General features: G+C 42.5%; 1 protein-coding gene across 4 annotated transcripts; it reads right to left on the bottom strand.

Moving 5' to 3' along the window:
- Nucleotides 1–899: 899 nt before the first annotated feature.
- Nucleotides 900–20,784, bottom strand: LOC139378555 (insulin-like growth factor 1). 4 transcript variants are annotated; one of them, XM_071120830.1, is made up of 5 exons: nucleotides 20,462–20,741; nucleotides 18,811–18,970; nucleotides 7,930–8,111; nucleotides 6,056–6,091; nucleotides 900–4,322 (listed from the first exon to the last, which is right to left on the bottom strand). In XM_071120830.1, exons 1-5 carry the CDS (start codon nucleotides 20,507–20,509, stop codon nucleotides 4,263–4,265), a joined length of 486 nt encoding a protein of 161 aa, XP_070976931.1. In that variant the 5' UTR covers nucleotides 20,510–20,741; the 3' UTR covers nucleotides 900–4,262. The 4 variants fall into 4 exon arrangements, with proteins under 4 accessions (XP_070976931.1, XP_070976928.1, XP_070976932.1 ...); XM_071120827.1 differs by having other exon boundaries at nucleotides 7,849–8,111; nucleotides 20,462–20,736; XM_071120831.1 differs by lacking the exon at nucleotides 6,056–6,091 and having other exon boundaries at nucleotides 20,462–20,784.
- Between the last annotated feature and the right edge of the window lie 5,567 nt (nucleotides 20,785–26,351).

The following is a 26,351-nucleotide window of genomic DNA, read 5'->3' on the forward strand; positions in this document are numbered from 1 at the left end:
ATTGATCTTGTATTAGTCATTGAGAGACCATCCAGGATTGCCGGGCCAGACACTTCCAACTCCCTGCTCCACACTTGAAACTGTTATGTCTGCTGAATGGAAGCCAGAAGGCCAATTTATCTGTGAAAATGACTTAAATGTTTGGTTATATATTCATAAAAAAGTGCTGACAGCGAATGAAAGCTTTGTCCTGTCACTGCAGAGCCGTCCGTCCTCTAAAAAGCTGAAAACACAGGCACAGCTCTCCCCTCAGTGAACCCACACCGACTCTGTTTGCCTTGGTGGAACATGCCATCTTTTAGGAAGTATCACTTTGTCATCCAGCGTGTATTCAGTTTCAGACTGATGGGGAAATGATCTCCAATCTGAATCGTGTGTTGACATACAGCCGACAGACATAATTGATTTGTATAGTTTTTGCACATGCTCAGAGAGACAAAAGTGAGCTTTGTTACAATGCAACACTAATGTCTATGTCAGTGACACCAAGGTTTATTTTGCAGGTCTGACCTTGCTGTGGATAGCTTACTGTGCTATAATTACAAAGTAGGCAGAATTGTGTGTTAATAAGATGCATTGCTGTAGAATGTCTCCTGGACCTCTCTGTTTCATTACATCCATTGGATATTCATACTTGACGTTCATTGGTTGGTTTTCCCTTGCATCAAGCGAGAGGGACATGGTGATCAATTACACTCCAAATACTGATACAAGAAAGAAAACTGTTCACCTGGCTGTTTATGTTTTTCTTCTTATGTTTGCTTGCCAAGTAACAGTGGTAAAAACACCTTCATGTTATTTTATTAATGGAGGGTATTCAAAGGTTTCTCAAACGTGCCTGCAGAACATTCTGACATGAGCATGACAAATGGTATGAAATAAGTGCCCAGACGTTGTCATAATGTTGACAAGTGGTTTATTCAGCAGGAATGGTGAACAATCTGTCAGTATTTAAACATTTTCTACAGAAGGCAATCGAGCACCAGAAATAACAGCGCTGTAATTAAACAGTTTCTTAGATGATGGTGAGCTTTGGAATCCCATGGCAATCAATTCAAATGTTTTCCTATTCTAGAGCGCTTGATAGAGTCAAGTTCCTATATGTAATTCAAAAAACAGTTTTCATTCCTGTTTGTGACATTGTATCTGCTAATTGTGAGATAAATGGTGACAAAGAATCAGTCAAAAGAGTGTTTTGGGAGTCAGATAACTGGATTAAAAATCTAGATTCTATCATGCTCATAGCTTTCCTCTGTTGCTGCCCCTCAAGAGGCCACCATTATTATCCTTTATGCCTGCATATTGACAGTCCCACAAAGTCCCACATGGTAAACTTCCATCTTCAGCTTTGTTTCAGGGAGAACTACACTCTTAGAAAAAAAGGTGCTATCTAGAACCTAAAAGAGTTCTCCGGGTGTCTCCATAGGTTAACCCAATGAAGAACCCTTTTTGGTTCCAGGTAGAACCCTTTTGTTTCCACAAAAAAAACTTTTCACAGAGGGTTCTACCTGGAACCAAAAAGGGTTCTCCTGTGGGGACAGCCGAAGCCTAAGAGTGTAGAACTGAACTGGGGTCAGTCTGACCAGCGTATGCTTCAGGGGATGAATGAAACCTACACTTGTATTACTCAAGCAGCATTAGCATAGCTGATCAGATGGATGGAGACATCGATCAAATGTGATAGCTTATGATTGACAGTTGTCAGTTTACCTAAACTGTCTTTCATTAAATACAAAGCTGACAATGCAAGTTGAATTAGATTGTGTCTTAATTTAGCTGAGATCTTTGGTATCAGTCTGGTGATATGGCACTGAAGGACAATCGTGCTGATAATAGGTTTTAAAACCACATACATGCATCTCACGGAGGGTCAAATGGGATGTGGCCATAGAGGTCATCCTGGCTTTCAATTCACCTGGCAATATCGTCCGTAGCTATATGTGAATGGACAAGATGGAGGCCTAATCTTAACCACTACACAACAACTACATTGTATTGTATGTGTTGATGATTACAGCTGTGGGTTGCTGATAGATGTAAGGATATAAGTACCACATTAATACTTTAGGTCAGACTGTCATTTTAATACTTTTTTTGGATCATTTCTATCCCATTTTTATTGATGTCCGAATGCATCAACAGCCCAAAATTGTAAAAGGTTGTAATAAATGAAACATGTCTTACTTTGTGGGGAGCTGAGAACCAGATCTGATTCACTGTGTCACTTAAGCTCTTTAACACATGGGCATGGTTTTACAAAACAAATCGTTCAACCTCAATCATACATATTAGTATGCATCAATGCCTTGGCTTTCTGATCATCAATGTGGTGCGTTTACATACATTTCGTTCAGGACAAACAAAAGTGCACTATGACTTTTAACACCTTAATATTATTGAAGGATCACAGTTCACAGTGCTTTTTGTCAAGTTATTTGGCATAGGGATCTATATTGAGTAACAATAATTTAAAAACAGTAGAAAAAATAGCGTTTTGCCTTCTTGGGACCACAATATGATACTTTTTTTTCATGCATTCACAGATTTCACACAAAGACATTTGCTCGCTTATACTACTACCTTATTGAAATCGCATACAAATAAAAACACTATTAATAAAATGGTGGCCACAAGGCTGTGCAAAAGGGACGACCTCCAACGATAAGCTTTGCCATCTCTCTTTCTCTTCCTGTTTTAGCCCACCGCTGCAAGTAACAAACTACAAAATAGCACCATTATACAGTGGATAGGATTTTCTTAATACGGTTTTGCTATATGATACCATCATGTACAATAATAGTAGAAGAATGCATAGGATAACATAAATGGGAGTATTGGTTGATTATACACTCACAGAGGAGGAAGAGATGTGATGGGTTGTCAGGTTGCTGAAATGGTACAGTAAGACTGTCAGGCATCCAGATTGTGCAAACAGCCATTACTCTCTGTAATCCTGACGCAAACACAGGAATTCTCAGAACGTGGTCTGATGGAACCAGTGTGTGAACCTTGCTCACAGTAGCAGAGTGGCTTAGCCACAAAACGGACTGTGTGTGTGTGTGTGTGTGTGTGTGCACAGCATTTTTCAACTGCAGTCCTGTTTATTTGCAGGTGTGTGTTGCTGTGTTTCTAACAGTATTTGAGTTGCATATCATTCACTTGAGTGAACTGTATGTGTTGCTGTTCATTTTATCGCTTTTTTATGAAAAATCCATGCAGTCCATGTTCATACTGAAGAAGCAAAGGTCCCTCCCTAAGCTGACAAAATAAAAGAATGCAGGCCAAGTGAAATCAATCATTAATCGTCTTCCTGTAGCTGGCTATTTTTAGCGCCCCTCTGTCCTGTCCTCTGCATTAGAATCCATTTTTAATCAGACCAGATATTAGACCCAGAGAATCTACGGTGAGTCTTTACAAATTAAATATACATTGAATCTCCTCAAAACTTTCTGTTTACAGTACAGAATATAATATTACTGTCAGTTTCACTAGAATGGCTTAGCAGTACAAGATGATTGTGTCATCAGAATAGGTCTCTGGTCATGTCGTTGCCTCAAAGCCAGGTTCTTATGGTATGTTTGCATGTAATACGCTTACTGTCTGTTGAAGTAGACAATAGTAAATAAATAGCCTTAATGAAACACGTGACAACTGTGACATCATCTTTTGGCCAGAACTGACTGACGCTGAAATAACATTCTTATTGAGGTTCTAATATATTATCAAAGCAGTGGTTGTTAGATGAGAATGGGGGGGATTACTTATCCAATAGCCCGACTACTTTGCATGGCCCAACCTCTCAGTGTAAAGCTTGAACTCTTTCAGAGTTCAGGTAAAGAGGATGGACCATTGGCTCCCATAGACAGACAGACAAAACTGCTGGCTGCCCTCCTATTGGCTGTATGTAGCACAGAGCCTATCAGAGGCCAGTAGGGACACTATTGCTCAGCTCACACATGGAGGTATAAGAAGAAGAAGCTCTTTGATGTGTAAGCAGCTAAACTAGTCTGTTACATTGGTTTGACATGGAATATAATTCCTTCCAATATGAAATGGTGCAGTGTATAAAATAATAAAAATACCTCTCATTTAACCCCAGCACTTCAACTCTCAGCTAGAGACATTACACACAAAGCTTATTACCATTAGCATTGTACCATTATCCACCTTTTGTTGTTTTACAGTGGACCATTCCACAGGGGCACCAGGTATGGGCCCACCCTTCTCTCATCCGTGTCCGCCTGTCCGTTAGCTTCTGTCTTCTACATTCGGTAGTTTCTTCCCCCTGTGTTTCCTCGACTTGAGTTCTTCTGATGTACCTCCTGAAAAGGGCGGAGGGGGAACAGATTTTTAGGAGGAGAAACATTAGATAAGTGGATTAGGAGAGTGGGAGATAAACAGCTTTGGGTCAAAACCCAGTGCCTGTGCCTAGAACAACACAGCTGTACAATTAATGGGTGATGATTTCATAACCTTTTGCTATAGTGAAAGAGCCACAAACAGTACAGTATCGAGTATCCTCCCTACCAGAGCTGATAGGTCATATTCAAACCACAAGCCACCAGAGCGGCACTGACATTCAACACACTGTCCCTCTGCACATGAATAAATCAATGTGATTATATGCATGCCGTTACCCTCTGTAACTAGCATGCCACAAATCTGTTGCAATCTGAGGACCAGGGTTTCAGCACAAAATGTACAGTATGAAAGTAGAATCTGTCTGGGGGAGAGAGTGCCCATGGGTCTACCACAAAAACCACTTAGTCCTCCGCCCCTTCGCTAATGGCTTTCTTTTTTTGAGGAGAGTTGTAAAATGCACCAAGTCCAAGCTTAAAAGGACGACATGGACACACAGGTGGAATTGGGAAACTAAGGAAAGAAAAGTTTATTCTGGTTGGGTTGACTACTTCGTTTGGACTGGGATTGATTACTAATTAAATTCTGTGCTTGTATTTCCTTCCCTCTCACAAAGAAGTCAATATATGCTGACTGTATTCTGTTGTAACCTGGCCAAGGAGTCATTGACTGTGTATCTACTAAACAAAGGTATAAACGGCTACTTATAACAAAGACAAGTATGCATCGCATATGATGGTAGTCATGTTAATTTCTCAAATTATTCCTCTTTAGAAAATTTGGCAGTATGTCCAACCGGCCTCGCAACCGCAGACCACGTGTAACCATGCCAGCCCAGGACATCCATATCTGGCTTCTTCACCTGCGGCCACCCGGACAGCTGATGAAACTGTGGGTTTGCACAACCAAAGAATTTCTGCACAACTATCAGAAACCGTTTCAGGGAAGCTCATCTGCTTGCTCTTCGTCCTCACCAGGGTCTTGACCTGACTGCAGTTTGGCATCGTAACCGACCTCAGTGGTAAAATTGTCACCAATGATGGCCATTGGCTGGAAAAGTGTGCTCTTCACGGATTAATCCCGGTTTCAACTGTACTGGGCAGAAGTGTGGGTGAGCTGTTTGCGCTGATGTCAACGTTGTTATGTGCCATTCATCTACCGCCATGACCTTATGTTTCAGCATGATAATCTATGACCCCATGATGCAAGGATCTGTACACAATTCCTGGAAGCTGAAATGTCCCAGTTTTTCCATGGCCTGCATATACTCATAAGACATGTCACCCATTGAGCAGTTTCGGATGCTCTGGATTGACGTGTACCACAGCATGTTCCAGTTCCCGACAATATCCAGCAACTTCGCACAGCCATTAAAGAAGAGTGGGACAACATTCCACAGGCCACAATCACAACTTTATGCGAAGGAGATGTTGCATGAGGCAAATCTTGGTCACACCAGATACTGACTGGTTTTCTGATCCACACCCCTACCTTTTCTTTAGGATATCTGTATTCCCAGTCATATGATATCCATAGATTAGGGCCTAATTTATTTATTTCAATTGACTTATTTCCTTATATAAATTGTAACTCTTGAGTTAAGTCTTAGAAATTGTTGCATGTTGCATTTATTTTTTTGTTCTGTGTAGTTATAGTAGGAAAGTACCACTGCAGTAGTGAAGGACAAACAGCCTACCTTGCAAGATGGGTGACTATGCCCAGATAAAGGTTTCTGTCAGGAAAAATAATAAAACCGTTGAGATATGAGACATGTGCTTTCCACTGTGGTAATTTATTGTCCACAATGGAATAGTTAGCCACTCTCTAAGGGGTAAAAGTCAGTTACTGGTGTTTTCTGTCCTCATCAGCAAGCCATAGCCTTAACATCTTAACTTGGAGTGCATGCTTTGGAAAAAGCCTGACACATAGTGTCTTCGAAAAGCATTCTCCACAATCTACACACAATACCCCATAATGCCAAAGCAAAAACAGGCTTTTATAAATGTTTGCAAATGTATACAAAATGAAAAACAGAAGTACGTTATTTACATAAATATTCAGACCCTTTGCTATGAGACTCAAAATTGAGCTCAGGTGCATCCTGTTTCCATTGATCATCCTTGAGATGTTTCTATAACTAGATTGGAGTCCACCTGTGATAAATTCAATTGATTGGACATGATTTGGAAAGGCACACGTATGTCTATATAAGGTCACACAGTTGACAGTGCATGTCAGAACAAAAACCAAGCCATGAGGTCAAAGGAATTGTCCGTAGAGCTACGAGACAGGGTTGTGTTGAGGCACAGATCTGGGGAAGGGTACCAAAAAATGTAGCATTGAAGATCCCCAAGAACCTTCAATACTCCCGAGTGGCACAGTGGTCTAAGGCACTGCATCTCAGTGCTAGAGGCGTCACTACAGACCCTGGTTTGGTCCCTGGCTGTATCACAACCGACCGTGATCAAGAGTCCCATAGGGCGGCGCACAATTGGCCCAGCATCGTCCGGGTTAGGGGAGGGTTTGGCTAGGGTAGGCCGTCATTGTAAAATAAGTATTTGTTTTTAACTGACTTGCCTAGTTAAACAAAGGTTAAATAAGATAATTTAAAAATAACACAGTGGCCTCCATCATTCTTAAATGGAAGACGTTTGGAACCAGGAAGACTCTTATTAGAGCTGGTTGCCCGGCCAAATAGTAATAGGGGAGAAGGGCCGTACGGTGAAGTATCATACTTCATACGGTGAAGTATGGTGGTGGCAGCATCATGCTGTGGGGATGTTTTTCAGCGACATGGACTGGGAGACTAGTCAGGATCGAGGCAAAGATGAACGGAACAAAGTTCAGAGAGATCCTTGATGAAAACCTGCTCCAGAGAGCTCAGGACTTCAGACTGGGGCGAAGGTTCATCTTCCAACAGGACAACGACCCTAAGCACACAGCCAATAGAAAGCAGGAGTGGCTTTGGGACAAGTCTCTGAATGTCATTGAGTGGCACAGCCAGAGCCCAGACTTGAACCCGATCAAACATCTCTGAAGAGACCTGAAAATAACTGTGCAGCAATGCTCCCCATCCAACCAGAGCTTGAGAGGACCTGCTGAGAGGAATGGGAGAAACAAATACAGGTGTGCCAAGCTTGTAGCATCATACCCAAGAAGACACAAGCCTGTAATCGCTGCCAAATGTGCTTCAACAAAGTACTGAGTAAAGGGTCTGAATACTTATGTAAATGGGATATTTTAGTTTTATATTTCATTATGGGGTATTGTGTGTAGATTAATGAGAGAAAACAATTTAATTAATTTTATAATAAGTCTGTAACATAACAAAATGTAGAAAAAGTAAAGTGGTCTGAATGCACTGTATGATCTAAAAAATCAAATATACTGAAAGACCCACTACAATGTTCTATATCTATGTCCATTCTGTTTCGATGATGTCAACTGTGCATCCTCTTACAATGTATATCTGTTTGGTGCTGTGCTCACCTTCTTGGTTTTTGTCTTGTCTGGGTGCTGTGCTGTCCTACGCTCTGTGCCTCTGTCCACGTTTTGCACTGCAGTACTAACCTTAGGTGTTCTTGGCATGTCTGTGTGGCGCTGTGCGCGCACAGAGCGAGCTGCCTTGCCAGACTTGACAGGGGCACAGTACATTTCGAGCCGCCTCAGCTCGCAACTCTGGAAGCAGCACTCGTCCACAATACCACGGTTATGTGACCGCCGTGAACTGGGGCCATAGCCCGTTGGTTTACCTGAGGGACGGAAAGGAAGAAGATTTTGTGTTACTACATGTGAAGACGTAAATAGCATGTAAAGAGCATGTAGAGAGTATGTAGAGAGCATGTAGAGAGCATGTACAGAGCATGTAGAGAGCATGCAGAGAGCATGCAGAGAGCATGTAGAGAGCATGTAGAGAGCATGTAAAGAGCATGTAGAGAGCATGCAGAGAGCATGTAAAGAGCATGCAGAGAGCATGCAGAGAGCATGCAGAGAGCATGTAGAGAGCATGTAGAGAGCATGCAGAGAGCATGTAAAGAGCATGTAGAGAGCATGCAGAGAGCATATAAAGAGCAAGGATAGCTATCTTCCAGTTTGTTCTGTAAGTAAATAAAAAAGAGAACTTGTTGCTTAGGATTATAATTTTTGGACCTCCGTGTATGTTTGTCTTCATGTTATAGGTCGAAGTTAAACGTTGAGGTAAAAGTAGAGGTCATAGGCATGTTAAGTGTTGTGTCACGGGTATGTTAAGTCAACCACAGGTGCTTTAAAAGAGCCAATGGAATCATATACAACATAACCCATTACAGTCTTGGATATGGACCAACTTCTTTAGTGCAGATGTCCTGGAAGGTTTTATATCTGTGAGCTGAATGAATCTAAAAAGCTGTAATCATGTGTGGCTGTGCGCCAGGACCTGGGCCCTGTAATAGCTGAGTGCTAACGGCATGGTTGTGGACTTGATTATTCAGATATATGGACAGTGTTAATGACATTGATTTCTTCCCTGCAAAATTTACAGGGTATCCCATTGCACTGTGCGGACCCTTTTTGGCAGCCATGAGGCATTAAAAAAAAGGTCACGGTCACCGTAACATTGAGAATATCACGTTCGGACATTTTAGACCCATTAGGCCAAACCTCAACCCCTCGGGGCCCAATCAGCCTGTAGAGAAAGTAGGCCCAGGCCTAAGTCACACCCTCTGGCGTACGGGTAGGTCGTTTCATTCACATTTTCACCTGGCAACCCAGCAGCCCTTTATTGCTGACAATCTCAGAGCCAGTTGGACTCTGGATACTGCGGATGCTGTTACAATGCAGCCATGCTGTTGTTTACTAACAATATATATGGCTTTCCTGAACCATGACTAGACCCATAGTTCCCATACATGCAAAAGACAGACAGTTGTTGACACCTAAATTGTGTGGGGGGGTCATAGTAATGGCAGGAAGAGAATAAAGGAAATGGTATCAAACACATCACACACATGGTTTCTATGTGTTCGATATCAGTCCATTCACTCCATTCTAGCCATTATTATGAGTCGTCCTCCCCTCACCAGCCTCCAGTGGGGAAAAGCCAGAGAGGCTCACTTGGAGGTCTGGTGCTCTTCAGTATGAATCGGAATCTGAGCACTTCTCTGAGAACCCAAGTCACCTTGTACAGTGATGTGAGTGGAAGGGAGGAGGAAGTTGTTTTGACACCTGAATTCCAACATCTTTCGACTCTCTCTCTCCAAACCCACTTTCTTTCAGTGGCCGTTAAAAAAATATCCCACTCTCCATTTACAATTCCCTGCTCACCTCGGGCAATATAGCCTTGATAGGCTTTTCCCTGTTACCAAATGAAATAATAATAATGTAATATGGCATTTACAAGGAGGAAATGCCTTTCCCTTTCAGAGTTAATAGCTCTTGGCCTGGGAGCCTGCCAGTGCTGACAAAGTGCATTAACTTCTGCTCTATGCCTTCCTTATCTTGACAATGTTGTTTTGGACAGAGAGGAGCTCCAATTCAGAAACAGATGCATCTCTCCACAGTTCTCAGTCAGGACCCTGGGTACAGTGTGAAGAAAGATTATGGAGGGAGTTGTACTGTGTGAGAGAAAACACTGATCTCAAGTCAGATGATGAGATACAGTGTGTGTTCATGGATAGTTGAAGGTGAGAGGGTTCTATACTGGCTTAAAGGTTGAAGGTGTGAGGGTTCTATACTGGCTTAAAGGTTGAAGGTGTGAGGGTTCTATACTGACTAAAATGTTGAAAATGAGAGGGTTCTATACTGGCTAAAATGTTGAAGGTGAGAGGGTTTTATACTGGCTAAAAGGTTGAATGTGAGATGGTTCTATACTGGCTAAAAGGTTGAAGGTGTGAGGGTTCTATACTGGCTAAAAGGTTGAAGGTGAGATGGTTCTATACTGGCTAAAAGGTTGAAGGTAGGAGGGTTCTATACTAGCTAAAAGGTTGAAGGTGAGATGGTTCTATACTTGCTAAAAGGTTGAAGGTGAGATGGTTCTATACTGGCTAAAAGGTTGAAGGTAGGAGGGTTCTATACTAGCTAAAAGGTTGAAGGTGAGATGGTTCTATACTTGCTAAAAGGTTGAAGATGAGATGGTTCTATACTGGCTAAAAGGTTGAAGTTGCTGCACTGGACAGCAAGAATAGTTGATTCAGCAGGCAAGGAGTCTTAGAGTACAAAGAGCTAGTTCTCACCCAAGGTCTATAGTTATAGACCCCAGACATCCCCTGTATGATGAGCTTGAAATATGTCCAGGTCAACAAGGTCAATCATTTTTTTGAGGATTTGACCACCAAAATGTAGGCTATAAGGAATCCGGCCATGTTATAGCCTCTTTACAATGAGAACTGCACGTGGAATACACCAGTTTTCACCTTGAGAATGAAAGGTAGCAGGTCTTATTGTTTGAAGACTATTTTAGGACTTTCATAACTTCATCTTTCTTTGTGTCCTCAGCTGGGCCCAGTTAAAGATGCACTCTCTAACTTTCGTATAATTTCAGCCAGTAGTATTGATAGTGGCGCTCACGAGCCTAAACGGGTCCCTGTTTTTTGTGTACCACGTCATTCCATTGTGTAGGGCGGCAGGTAGCCTAGCGGTTAGAGTATTTTTATCAGTAACCGAAAGGTCGCTGGTTTGAATACCTGAGCCGACAATGTAAAAAATCTGTCGATGTGCCCTTGAGCAGGGCACTTAACCCTAATTTGCTCCAGGGGCGCCATGCTACTATGGCTGACCCTCTAAAACAACACATTTCACTGAACCTATCCAGTGTATGTGACAATATTTAAAAATATATATATATACTATGTCATCCATTTTGTTTGATATGTTACAAATCCAATTCATGCAATCTGTTGTGCTTAAGATCGCGGAGTGCATCTTTAACCCCCGTTTACTGAATGGTATGTTGTAATTAAGCCAGAATAAACCATGATAAATTGTCACTTAACCATTGTTGCTGACGTATAACAAGGAATTTTCATGACGAGGGAAATCTTCTTGCGAGGCCAAGCTTCTGATTATTCAATCAGACAGGTTGTATTGTGAGCCAGGAGTCGACTGTGCTGGCCCTGTTTTCCAATCCCTCCCAATAAGGCCCTCCAAATGAACATCCGCTATTATTCTCAATATAACCTGTAACCTTCTAAACAAACAGCTGGAGAGGAGAGAAAAATCATCTGGATGCAGATTTTAACATGTAGAAGAATCAGCTGTAGCTGGTTGTAAAACGCAGAAAGCATCAGTAATCAGGTGGAATAGGTTTTGGAAGGTTTTAAGTGCCACGTTTCAAGGGATAACTGACTGTAATCCCCCGTGAACAAAGAGTTGGCGTCCTGTGTGCTGTTGTCGTAAACAAACTCAGACAAACCACCTTCTCCTGCCTGCCGTGTGGTGTGGACATCCAGCCCGGTCGGTGGACAGTGTGAGAAACAGAGGCTGTTTGAGAAGGGGGATCCGTGGTGATTGGTAAAGGCTATTGTTTTGGAGTTTGGTCACAGACATTCAGGGCACGGCAGATTAGTGGTAGGCTACACGTCTTTTGTTTGTGTCACTGTGTCGTAGACAGACACCCACTACTACAGATTAGGGTGCAGTTTTGTTTTGGTGTTGTGTGTTGTTGCATGCATCTATTGGATGGAAGGGGGCCCATGTGCCCCCTTTTGGTAGGGTGAATGAGTTTGAATAGATTAGATTGAGACTAAGTGCTGCATAACAACTGTTTGGCTGCGTAGAGAGAGGCTCCATCATGACTTGAAAGAAGGAATGTCTGCAACTCTGTAATGCTCCCCAGTGGTTTATTAAGATGCAAACAAGACAAGGTTTTGATCCCACTGGGATCTTTGTCAGGTCAGTCAACAATGTCTTAGCTGAAGAGCAAGGCAGCCTGTTAAAATAAACCTGTCTGAGATGCACACAAGCTAGAGGGATCTTTTCATCAAGCAGCATTGACCTTTTGGCAGTCTATTTTAAAAAAAAACTTTATTTAACTAGGCAAGTCAGTTAAAAACACGTTTTTATTTACAATGACAGCCTAGGAACAGTGGGTTAACTGCCTTGTTCAGGGGCAGAACGACAGATTATTGTCAGCTTGGGGATTCGATCTAGCAACCTTTCAGTTACTGGCCCAACGCCCTAACCACTAGGCTACTTACCGCCCACAGCATGATGGTAGTGCCACAACAGCAGAGAGGCATGGGTTGGAATATAAACCGTACCTTTAACTACCATTATTGTGCTCATGATCATGCTGAAGTTGCTATGAGATTTTATTTGTTATGTTCAGTGCATTCGTGAAGTATTCAGACCCCTTCCCTTTTTCCACATTTTGTTACGTTACAGCCTTATTCTAAAATTGATTAAATTAATACAAATCCTCATCAATTTACACACAATACCCCATAATGACAAAGCGAAAATAATTTTTTAGAACATTTTGCAAATGTAAAACATAAATACCTTATTTACATAAGTATTCAGACTCAAAATGAAGCTCAGGTACATCCTGTTTCCATTGATCATCCTTGAGATGTTTCTACAACTTGATTGGAGTCCACCTGTGGTAAATTCAATTGATTGGACATGATTTGGAAAGGCACACACCTGTCTATATAAGGTCTCACAGTTTACAGTGCATGTCAGAGCAAAAACCAAGCCATGAGGTCGAAGGTATTGTTCGTAGAGTACTGAGACTGGATTGTGTCGAGGCACAGATCTGGGGAAGGGCACCAAAACATTTCTGCAGCATTGAAGGTCCCTAAGAACACAGTGGCCACCATCATTCTTAAATGGAAGAAGTTTGTAGCCACCTCAAGAGTTTCGCTGTGGAGATGGGAGAACCTTCCAGAAGGTCAACCATCTCTGCAGCACTCCACCAATCAGGCCTTTATGGTAGAGTGGCCAGACACAAGCCACTCCTCAGTAAAAGGCACATAACAGCCCGCTTGGAGTTGGAGGCACCTAAAGGACTCTCAGACGATAAAAAACAAGATTCTCTGGTCTGGTGAAACCAATATTAAACTCTTTGTCCTGAATACCAAGCATCACATCTGGAAGAAACCTGGCACCATGCCTACTGTGAAGCATGGTGGTGGCAGCATTATGATGTGGGGATGTTTTTCAGCAGCAGGGACTGGGAGACTAGTCAGGATTGAGGCAAAGATAAACAGTGCATAGTACATAATGAAAACCTGCTCCAGAGCGCTCAGAACCTCAGACTGGGGCGAAGGTTCACCTTCCAACAGGACAACGACCCTAAGCACACAGCCAAGACAACGTAGGAATGGCTTCTGAACAAGTCTCTGAAGTCCTTGAGTGGCCCAGCCAGAGCCCGGACTTGAACCCAATCTAACATCTCTGGAGACCTGAAAATAGCTGTGCAGCAACGCTCCCCATCCAAACTGACAGAGCTTGAGAGGATCTGCGGAGAAGAGGTGTGTCAAGCTTGTGGCGTCATACCCAAGAAGACTCAAGACTGTAATCGCTGCCGAAGGTGCTTCACCAAAGCACTAAGTAAAGGGTCTGAATACTTATGTAAATGGCATATTTCAGTTAATTTTTTGCTTTGTCATTATGGGGTATTGTGTGTAGATTGATGAGGGAAAAAAAATATTTAATCAATTTTATAATAAGGCTGTAATGTAACAAAATGTAGAAAAAGTCAAGGGGTCTGAATACTTTCCAAAGTAAAGAATATAAACGCAACATGCAACAATTTCAATGATTTTACTGAATTACAGTTCATTTAAGGAAATCAGTCAATTGAAGTAAATTCATTAGGATCTAATCTATGGATTTCATGACTGGGCAGGTGGCGCAGCCATGGGTGGGCCTGGGAGGGGATAAGCCGGCCAATAAGAATGAGTTTTTCCCCAAAAAATGGCTATATTACAGACAGAAATACTCCTCAGTTTCATCAGCTGTCTGGGTGGCTGGTATCAGACGATCCCGCAGGTGAAGAAGGCCCTGGGCTGGCATTGTTAGGCGGCTTATCTTAGAGAAATTAACATTAAATGATCTGGCAACAGCTCTGATGGACCTTCCTACAGTCAGCATGCCAATTGCACGCTCCCTCAAAACTGAGGGACAACAAATCTCTGGCATTGTCTTGTGTGACAAAACTGCACATTTCAGTGTGGCCTTTTATTGTCCCCAGCACAAGGTGCGCCTTTGTAATGAACATGCTGTTTAATCAGCTTCTTGATATGCCACACCTGTCAGGTGGATGGATTATCTTGGCAAAGAGTGATGCTCTCGAACAAGCATGTAAACAAATGTGTACACAAAATTGGAGAGAAATAAGGTTTTTTGTGCTTATGGAAAATGTCTGTGATCTTTTATTACAGTTCATGAAACATGGGACCAAAACTTGACATGTTGCGTTTATATTTTTGTTCAGTATATTTGAATGACCTCTGAGACAAAAGTCAAAGAGGCAGGACACTCACTGCTCCATCCTGCTACTTGGATAAAGCTTTACTGGAGACACTGCAGCACATAGCTCACATTCCTCAAACGGGTAAGGCTGAAAAGACAAGGCTCTCCTCCAGAGTGGGCACAGAAAGGATCTGAGTTTTACAGCCTCGCTGTGGATAGTAAGAAACAGTGAATTCTTGGAACTGGTGCAGCGCACTGCTTGTGGAGTGTCAGGGAGTTTATGGTTTGTCGGGGTCTACGAAAGCTGCTATAGACCTGGAAACTACCTCTTTATCACTGGTACCACAAAGAGTTTATAGCCTAGCTAAATTTCCCTCACATTTTCAACTGAGGTTTTGTCTGCTTTTGTTAGGCAATTAAAAGCCAGTATGTAAGAGCATTTAGGATCCTAACTCAGTGAGTTAGGGTCTCATGGGATGGGATAAACTGGATGGGCCAGGCAGTTCAAAATGATGTGACATAGCAAGCTTGGCTAGCTCTGGCTAGTTACAGTCTAGGAACAATTTACCAGGGTTTAAGTTTCGGTTTTAGACCTAAGTAGAGGCCTCAGATGAAACTGTAGGCTATAATAATGTGGGCACAATATCTGTACGAGTTCTTTCTGGTCAAGCCTGGCCAACATCTCCAATAGAACAGGTTTATTTCAACTCAAACCTTTGTGCCTTGACTCCAAACTGACAGAACTCAAATCTAACATCCCCATCCTGTCCTTTTCCTGAGATGTCTCTTTGTTCTGCAGAGTAGTTCTTTAGTGAGGAGGGTCAACATTCTCATTTCAGCACTCCATGGAAAAACAACACCTTTTCACAGTGACAAAGTGCACACAAAGTGCCAGCAGGAGGCCTTTCTTTCTTTAGTGCTGAGTGCCTTCTGCTGAGTGTGTGTGTGTTCAGGTCCAGTGTGTAAAACTAGAGAGGTGGGGAGGTGGAGGGGAGGGGGGCATCCTGATCATCCTGTAATCCCCCATAATCCCCTGCTGCTCCGGGACAAGGCCTAGCTGTGTGTGTAGTGAGGCTGATGTGCTGTTTACACGTTCTCCACTCTCCTACTCCAGCTGCTTCAAATAGAATAGACACAGAGAGACAAACAAGGCTGAGAAAGGATAGGATGGCTCATCAATGGCTGCTTAAAAGCAATTTACTCCCTCCCCTCTGTTGCTCATTCTGTTTAAACTACATGCTTTTGGGAGGGCGATGGCACAGTGCCAATCTGAATTCGTTTTCATCTCAACTATAAATGTATCTCATGTACAACTCTCTCTGAGCTAGTGGCTTATGACATGATGGCATTATGAGACAAAAAGGACAAGACTGGTTTGTCTATTGCCCTGTGTTGCAGAATCTCTGTGCCTTTTTCTGAATAGGTTTATCTCTGACCCTGACATGGTTCCTTCTGATTAAAATGTATATCACTAATACATTTACGAATACTCCCAGCATCATCCACATTAGAGATTTGGTATATGCCATGACATTGTATTTATGGAGTTACTAAGAGAAAAGTGGTGTGGTGTGCCATAGAAGTCCTTTTTCATTTTAGTTAGTTGTAATTTTCCACATCCTAGTGCTCTGGAGTGTAGGTGCTTCATAGGGGTTCACTTTTAGACTGTGAGAGGACATTCTTCAGAATAGAATAACCAGCTTCATCCAGAGTACATTACAGGAAGTGGGTGTGATCTAGAATAAAAGCTCAGGAAGAGTTGATTCATGTCTTCCAGAGAATCTACAGTACCCCACTGATCAGAGAATGTTCCTACCGATATTCCTCCCAATTTCCCTGTCGTCCAGTGTTCCTATTTGCAAGCTGGGGTTACCCAGATTCTGTCCAAAAGACCCCCACGAAGACCAGATTCACGGTATGTCTGTATATCCACTCTACTCCACTCAACCTGGGAGGAGTTTGCCTGCTAAAGCATTACTAAGACAACTGAGGATTTCTAGGTCAGGCTAATAATTGGAAAAACTGACTACGGTTGTGGATTTAGTTTTTCTTCTTTAGACCACATTTTGTTTCAATAAAATATTTTTCCACCGAGTAGTATTTCACATTTCTGTCAAGGTAATGAAATCTGAAGTCTTGAAATGCAAGTGAGGCTACTTTAGCAGTGACATGGTGGGTAAGGTGGATTGGCCCTGCTTCTCAGCCTGCAGAAAACCCAGTGTTGCTGCAACACTCTGGGGACACATCATCACTATGGTGGCTACCAAGTTCAACATGGTGCAGCAGACTGGAGGAGAAGAGTTCAGGTCGGGAGCAGACCAGACATGACGACCGCACAGAGTTGTCACACTTCCCAGTGCAAGAGACGACAGAGACGAAAATGGATAACCCAGATATCTCACCTAAAGACTCATTGTTATACATGTGGTTCCATCTGACAGCAGGAGAGAGAGACATACTGTCCACACAGCGAGCCACCTGCTGTACATACCTCAATGTTCCTTTCCAGAAAGGATGGAGTGTGCCTGAAATGTCCTCGACTCAATGTACCTTTTTTAACACGAGAACAAGGCATTGATGGATGGGCACTTTGCAGCTTAATGATCGCACAGCACAGTATATAGTCACATGGAGGTATGCAGTCTAGTTCCAAACCTTGACAGATTGAATTCCCAGAGCCAGATAAGGTCTATCTGAGGTCTGTGAGTTCATGATAGGAATGATTTGCTATTTATGTCCATTGTTCAGTTCATCAATTAATCATCATAGAATAATCTTGTTGAAGATACAGTTCTATTCCAAATACAAGGCAATGCAGCAAGGTCGGGCAATTCAAGATTATATTCCATAGGCCATGTGAAGTAGCCTGATTGATAAAATGGTTCAGAAATCCCTTAAACACTCAGAGAACACATAAACCCCTTTCACAGTTTCACATCATCAAATCTCCCAGATCGTCTCCCACCTCATCAAAAGTATTGACACATATTCAATATTTCATCAAGTTCCCAGAAGAATTGTAATCACTCAAATATTCTCAACTCTGTCACAACTAGTCAAAAAAAAAAACACCCCCTCAGGAGAACTTTCAATTAAGTCTGATTAAGTTGGAGCATAGAGCCTCTTTCAAGATGATTGACATCTCTGAGCTGTATTGATATGTCAATGTCAGAGATACAAAAAGATGGTGCACAATAATTGTTTAGCCTTGGAGAGGTGGTAAAGAGAGACTTGACACTTGAATGTGCAGTGATTTCATTCAATGTCAGCTAGGGAGCCTCAAGGCACCACATTCAGTATATGGCACTAATGAGCCAAACCACAACCTTTCTGAGAACCTTTCCATGGTTCTAATGGGAAGAACTAGTCCCCTGAGGGAAGGATCAGGGTCCATGTCATAGGAACACTGGCTACTGCTGAGTGGGAGAACGCAACACCTTGACACAGCTCAGCACTGCCATATATTGCATCTTGTTCTGGCCTTTGTGCCTCCAATGGAAAATAGGAGATTTAAGTCCTGGATTCTTAGCGGATGGTTTTCTTTGGGTAGCATTCCCCATTTCTGGTGGAAAAAAAGTTCACTGCAACATTTATGTCTCTCCCTCCTCCTTCTTACAGATAGTCAGCCTCAATTCCACTTAAAACCCCATCCCCATAGACCCAGCAGCCGTTTCAATGAGCATAATATACATATAGCTGTTTAACATCATTCTATACTTCATTTACCTCTCAGCAACCCCCAGAACCTCACTCCTGCTTCAAGGGCATTGCATCATGTGATTCTATATATTCCATTCGTCTAAGTCAGTAGTCCATCACAATCATGGATAGAGACTAAATATACATTGGCTTCTATACTTATCAACTCTTTCAAATCTGATAAGTCTACAGCTGAAATGTTTAATAGGAGTGAGGAAAAAGACGGAGGGAATGGTTATTAGAAAGTGAAGGCCAGATGAGAGAGATCTGATACTGTTTAATTTATGAGGTTGCGGCATTAGCGCTTTGGGAGAATGGAGCAGCAGCAATTCTTTATGAATAAATAAAAGGTGCACTTACTGAAATAAAATCCTCTCTCTCCACACACAAACTGCAGCGTGTCCACCAGCTCCGCCCCACACAGGGTCTCGGGCCCCGCCCCTGTTGCCGCCGAAGTCAGGGTTAGGACGCACAGCAGCAGTGAGAGGGTGTGGGTACAGGAGACACAGCACATCGCACTCTGCGTTCAATGGGGAGAAGGGCACAGTTAGTAGGGCATGGCAGGCAGAGAATGTCGTCAATCTCACCTTCCATATCCTATTTCACCAGTGTCAGTAGAACTTGATGGCAGTGATTTCATATGCCTTCACCAGCCTATTTCAACATCCTCGTCATTTTGATTACTATACATTTGCGAAATATATAGCTAGGTTTTCTAATAGGTTCACAATAAGTGAAGGAACAGGTGTCTATGGAACCGCGACGTCCAAAACAATCACACAATCATAATACAAAGAGCCTACAATAATACCAGTCTATGAGTTTTGGTCACGTATGGCCCTTGAAGTGTATTAACCCTTACAAGCATGTTAGGATGTATGGAGCGGTGACTGCACGAGCCGCTTCCTGAGGAGAGAGTGCTTTCCCGGTTCGAAGCTCATATACGTCATTATCTTGTCTGTAGTCTATTTCACTGATAATATTCCCGCAGCCATCAGACAGTTATGTTTCACAACCCGATAATCAAACTTTTGGGGTGTTATAATAAATAACAATTGCATAGGAATTAGTCACAGAGAGAGAAAGGTATGCATAAAACTAATGCAGAAATAAATCAATGCGATAAGATATCTTTAAAATCGTTTGTTCACAAACAGTGGTTTATCTTCTTAAGTAGGCTTAGTTTTAAGATAATGCAATGATGCCCTTGGTTTCTCTCATTCTCAGCTCCAAAAACGATCGTTCAGGACAGGAGCCACAGAGCCAAGGATCTTGCCTATCCAAACATAAGATGGAAAACGGTTCACGCGCCAAACCCAGCAGATGAAGCATAACGGGACAAATTTACATAATAAAGATAATTTACACAGGATTCATATACATCACAACCGCTACCACATAGTCATCCTGCCCAAAGGGTGCCTTCTTAGACGCCTTAAACCCTTCCTTATTGTTTGTTTTCCTACAATCCAATGTGGTATCCAAATGCGGAGTCAGCAGAAATTACTTTGAAAGTTCAGTAACGTATGCAGCAACATTAGTGGTTTATATTCATGGAAACGGCACCGGTCAGCGCGCACTGCGCAAACGTGTCGAACACATGCTGGAAACGCATTGAAACATCCACACGAGTGTGTTAACTCATGCACGCAGACATGCCACCATAACCTTATTTTCGTAAAGTCAATTAAAGTAAATGATATAGCTAGGCTACAAAGAATGTCTATGTGAAAACAGTCAAACGTGCACTCACAGAAAATGCATGCACATCTACCTGCTGACATGTTCTGATAGTCATTTTGAAATAGTCTATAATAAAACCGATTTGTACCTTAATTAATTAATTAAATCCCTGAACTAAAATCATATGCTATAATCAAACATGGGTCTTTATTCATTTGTGTTTTGATACTGCAAATAAATCAGTTTGGTTCTTGCAACAAAAAAAACTAAACAAAGAAAGAGTAAGTAAGGTGACCATCTGGTGTCAAAGGAAATAATTTAAAGTTACCTTGAAGACATCACATAAATGCCACTGGAAGAAATGACCGCTAGACATCCCCACGGGTCTCCGCACGACAAAGCCCAGCAAAAATGAACTTGTTTGAAGTCATTAAAAACAGTGAGAAAGTGGATAAGATGCAGGCAATGTCACATCTCAATATTCCGACTTTGTTCCATTGCGCAGGCTCGTTTTGGAGAAGTGAGATTTAGCGAACAGGAGACGGATTTAGAGAGAAAATCCCTCACATGTATCTATCTACATTACACAGACATTTTCAACAGGAAACAGCTGGGGCAGCATTTGCCTTCTCCTCATCCTAAGTTATTCATTAAGGATTTTGGGCACATATTCAAATAACGTCATCGTTTATACTTTTCTTAGAATGGGATTGAATTTTGATCTCTTTAAGGCTTGGTTAGTAGTTCAAGATAGAACAAGACTCATACCACCCGCTCTTCTCAAATCTTGTTATGTGTAGAAATCTCATGGATGAGTTGTTATAGGCGTTGGAAAATATAATTATTGTCCACGAAGCGCTCGTGCATAATTTATGTGGCACATGTAGGCTATGTGTCTTCATATTCATCATCTATTACATACATATCTATCTCCAACTTTTGATTTAGTGGGCTGATTCATCATCATGATTTAAAGATGTTCATAAACTAGAATATTTGAGTGTTTATGTACAGTGCACACACAGTCAACAGTTTTAATGGATAGCTTGCACATTGGTCTCTTTTTTCATACAATTCATATACGTTTATATTCCTATATGTGAATATCATCCCTGTCCTCAGGTCATCAGGATTAAAATCTTACATCTAACCACCTGATTATTCATGTAGTTTTATACATGTAGTTTTAAATGTCCTCTTGTCAGGTCTATCCGTGCACACCATGGCAATAAATCATATTTATTGCAAATATTTTGACCACTCAGTGTTTGTCACTGAACAATGTATTGCCACTTGACATCCCAAGTGTGGGCTTTTTCCCAATCTGGGAATCTGCACCTTGCTCTCCCCTTGAATTGACATGTGTCCCAGTATCTGTTGACAACAGCACCCTTTCCATGGAAAAGATGTATGCCCTTGAATAGGACAATCCTCTTTTTTCCAATAAAGGGCAGTGTTTTGAAAGACCACTGCCTAATTGTCCCAGGGCTTAAAGAGGGTTGATTTCGCCAGCACTGATCCAATCACTAAACAGGAGATCAGTGCTGACCCAATCATAAAGCAGGACATCAGCAGCACAGCTCCAGTTAGCTCAGACAGTGTCAGCGCATCACATAATCAAGGACGCATCCAGAGAAGGCAGTGAGTGGACACAAACAGGCAAAGATGACACCTTATAATGCCACCAAAGTGGGTCATAACATGCAAGCACATTCAAAGACGTCACAGGGTGTATGAGGACATTCAATTCACCTATTTAAACCTAACATGGGCAGATAGTGACTACATTCATATACAGTTTTCACCCAATGCAATATGTTATGCATAAAACTATTACCAGTGTTAAGTGGATGAGCCCAGCAGGGAATATAAAAGGTTTCAAGATGCCTCGATAACTATGATCAAGACCAACATCCTATCCACCCCAAAGCCTACTGCCTCCAAAGGTCCTCCCTGCCCCTGGCTTAGCTACAGCTCCAGCAGATTGGGTGCATTGTCATAACCATTAAGTCATTGTCTCTGTCTTCAGTTCATAACATTGGGGCATTATCATCCAATATGCTGAATGGCACAAAACAGGAGCACAATGCACCATACACATTTTCACTCCCTGCTGTGTATTGTGTCGTGGTAACGAGTAACCATATAATAGTAAACAATGATGCACCCCTAATTAAAGACAAAGCTGCTTGAGCTGACCTTGTCAAATCAGGGAAATCAAAATAAAACTCCTCTGGTTCTAAGAAACGTACAGAAACCTCGCTATAAATCAGTGTTTTCTGATGAAAAGCTTATCTAATTTGGCAACCATCTTCTCAGGTGATTATAAGTCCCACTTCCATGAATTATGACAAATATTACTGTTATCATTACTACTGGGGTATGGCTATAATGATGGCCTCTTCTTGTCTGATTATCCCCCAATGCAGTAGTAGACTGACCTTCTCCTGCCCACTCCAATATGCAGCATTCAGGGTTGTACCTCTGCCAGCTCTCTCTCTCTCTCTCTCTCTCTCTCTCTCTCTCTCTCTCTCTCTCTCTATCTCTCTCTCTCTCTCTCTCTCTCACTCTCTGTCTCTTATTCTCTGCCTCTCTTATTCTCCCTTTCTTTCTGTCTGTCTGCCCTTCTCTCTCTCTCTCTCTCTCTCTCTCTCTTGCCCTGTCCCTCTCTCTCTCTCTCTCTCTCTCCCTCGCTCTCCTCTCTCTCTCTCTTTCTCTGTCTCTCTCTCTCTGTCTCTTCCGCCCCCTTGAACTCATTGACCAGGAAAAGGCTTGTTTTCACTCACAGGGATTCTGGACAGGGAAGAGGTGCTGACAGCGTCCTCTGTCTGGACTGACCTGCCAAACAGCCAGGCCAGAGGTAAATACAATGGTCCAGCATACAGATGAGTATATGAGAAAGATAAGCATTTTAAGTTCACATGAGGACACACAGGGGGCTGAGAGAGCAGTTAGACTCTGTGCTCTCAACCCTGTTTCATTCTACTCCTTCATAGCATTGATCTTAATTGGGGTGAACTATTCCCTCTTGATTAGTTTGAGATGGCTCTTGTGAGTTAGGCTGTTCTTTTCTGATCAGTGATTTCAACCCAAAAATATTCATATGAACTAGGCAAACTAAGCTATTCATTGTGTGAGAGATGGGGTAAGTTCGTTTTTTTATCCCAGTATTTAATCTACTCAGTGATGTGGAGTGGGTTTCATTGAAAAAGAGGGGTGTGCTGATGTGTGTGCATGTGTTATCAAAAACATATTTCGGTGCCATACCATGTCTGTTCATATGGAAGAAATAAAGGTGCGTCATGGAGCAGCAGAGCGAGAGGGGTGCTTGTTTTGATACTTGCCGTTGCCGCAGCAACATGTAGGGGTCACAAATGTTTCGGTGAAGTGGGCAGGAAATTCCATGGCGCCTGTTGATGATCAAATCCCAATTTAAATACTGTTCTATGATAGTTTAACTATCTGTGTCAGATTGATGAACATGCTGGATTCCAGTAAGAGAACGTTTGCAGAAATAGCCTTGTGTGCTCAGAAGTAGGGTTGCCAAATTCCACGAACTTTCAATAAATTCCCTGGTTTTCTGAAAATTCTGGTCAGAGGATTCCTGGAGTCAGGAGGGAATAAGCAGGAAGTCCGTAATCCTCCAACCAGGATTTCTGAAGAACCAAGGAATTTATTGAAAGTTCCTGGAATTATAAAACCCTACTCAGAAGACATTCAGAAATCTTGTTATCAAAGCAAATATTACCAAGCTACCAGTGTATCAGGTCAAGTAGTGACTACAGTCATCTATGGGAATTGTGATACAGGAGAAAGCTATTTCTCAACTTGCAGGATTGCAGTTCTATTATTAAGAGCCATGTATTTATTATCAATGTTTAATAATGCTGTCATTATTTAATCATTGTCAAAATTCCCAAACTCTGTCTTTTAGGAAAGTTCCACAGTGTCAACGTGCTTACAGACACAGGATTCTGTCAAAACAGTGAACACTATGCAAATCCTGGGTGATGCAATCATACCAATACAATTCAAGTATGCACAAGTTGCCAGTAGTTCAGCGAGTGCTCTTGATGTAGGAAAAACCCTGAGAAACATAGCTTTTTAATTACCGTAAGCTGTCTATGCCCCACCACACTACACTCTCAGAGGACCCCTCTAAGTAAGAAACCTGTTAATTCTGTAAGTATCCCTGTAGAGAAGTACTCCCTCCTGCAGAAATCCCTGTCAGCAACGTGTTGAACGTGTTTGTGTGAAACATGTATGGGAAGCTCTCAATCAAATATGTTTATAAAGCCCTTTTTACATCAGCCGATGTCACAAAGTGCTATACAGAAACCCAGCCTAAAACCCCAAACAGCAAGCAATGCAGATGTAGAAGCACGTTGGCTAGGAAAAACTCCCTAGAAAGGCAGAAACCTAGAGAGGAACCAGGCTCTGAGGGGTGGCCAGTCCTCTTCTGGCTGTGCCGGGTTGAGAATATAACAGTACATGGCCAAGATGTTCAAACATTCATAGATGACCAGCAAGGTCAAATAATAATCACAGTGGTTGTAGAGGATGCAACAGGTCAGTAACTCAGGAGTAAATGTCTGTTGGCTTTTCATAGCCGAGCATTCAGAGTTAGAGACAGCAGGTGCGGTAGAGAGAGAGAGTCGAAAACAGCAGGCCCGGGACAAGGTAGCAGGTCCGGTGAACAGGTCAGGGTTCCATAGCCACAGGCAGAACAGTTGAAACTGGAGCAGCAGCATGACCAGGTGGACTGGGGACAGCAAGGAGTCATCAGGCCAGGTAGTCCTGAGACATGGTCCGAGGGCTCAGGTCCTCTGGGAGGGGGGAGAGGGAGTGAGAGAGAATTAGAGGGAGCATACTTAAATTCACACCGGACACCGGATAAGACAGGAGAAATACTCCAGACATAACAGACTGACCCTAGCCCCCCCAACACATAAACTATTGCAGCATAAATACTGGAGGCTGAGACAAGAGGGGTCGGGAGACACTGTGGCCCCGCCCGACAATACCCCCGGACGGGGCCAACCAGGCAGGATATAACCCTACCCACTTTGTCAAAGTACAGCTCCCACACCACAATAGGGATATCTTCAAACCACTAACTTACTACCCTGAGACAAGGCTGAGTATAGCCCACGAAGATCTCCCCCACGGCACGAACCCGAGGGGGGCGCCAAACCCGGACAGGAAGATCACGTCAGTGACTCAACCCACTCAAGTGACGCACCCTTCCTAGGGACGGGATGGAACAGCACCCGTAAGCCAGTGACTCAGTCCCCATAATAGGGTTAGAGGCAGAGAATCCTGGTGGAGAGAGGGGAACCGGCCAGGCAGAGACAGCAAGGGCGGTTCGTTGCTCCAAGGTCTTTCCGTTCACCTTCACACCCCTGGGCCAGACTACACTCAGTCATAGGACCTACTGAAGAGATGAGTCTTCAATAAAGACTTAAAGGTTGAGACCGAGTCTGCGTCTCTCACATGGATAGGCAGACCATTCCATAAAAATTTAGCTCTATAGGAGAAAGCCCTGCCTCTAGCTATATGCTTAGAAATTCTAGGGACAATAAGGAGGCCTGCGTCTTGTGACCATAGTGTACGTGTAGGTATGTACGGCAGGACCAAATCTGAGAGATAGGTAGGAGCAAGCCCACGTAATGCTTTGTAGATTAGCAGTAAAACCTTGAAATCAGCCCTAGCCTATACAGGAAGTCAGTGTAAAGACACTAGTATTGGAGTAATATCAATTTTTTTGGTTCTAGTCAAGATTCTAGCAGCCATGTTTAGCACTAACTGAAGTTTATTTTGTGCTTTATCTGGGTAGCCGGAAAGTTGAGCACTGCAGAAGTTTAATCTAGAAGTGACAAAAGCATGGATTAACATTTCTGCATAATTTTTGGACAGAACATTTCTAATTTTTGTAATGTTACGAAGATGGAATAAAGCTGTCCTTGAAATAGTTTTGATATGTTCATCAAAAGAAAGATCAGGGTCCAGAGTAACGCCGAGGTCCTTCACAGTTTTATTTGAGACGACTGTACAACCATCAAGATTAATTGTCAGATCCAACAGAATATCTCTTTGTTTCTTGGGACCTAGAACTAGCATCTCGGTTTTGTCCATGTTTAAAAGTAAAACATTTGCCGCCATCCACTTCCTTTTATGTCTGAAACACAGGCTTCCAGGGAGGGCAATTTTGGGGCTTC

The sequence above is a fragment of the Oncorhynchus clarkii genome, chromosome 21 (assembly GCF_045791955.1).
Source record: "Oncorhynchus clarkii lewisi isolate Uvic-CL-2024 chromosome 21, UVic_Ocla_1.0, whole genome shotgun sequence".
NCBI lineage: Eukaryota > Metazoa > Chordata > Actinopteri > Salmoniformes > Salmonidae > Oncorhynchus > Oncorhynchus clarkii.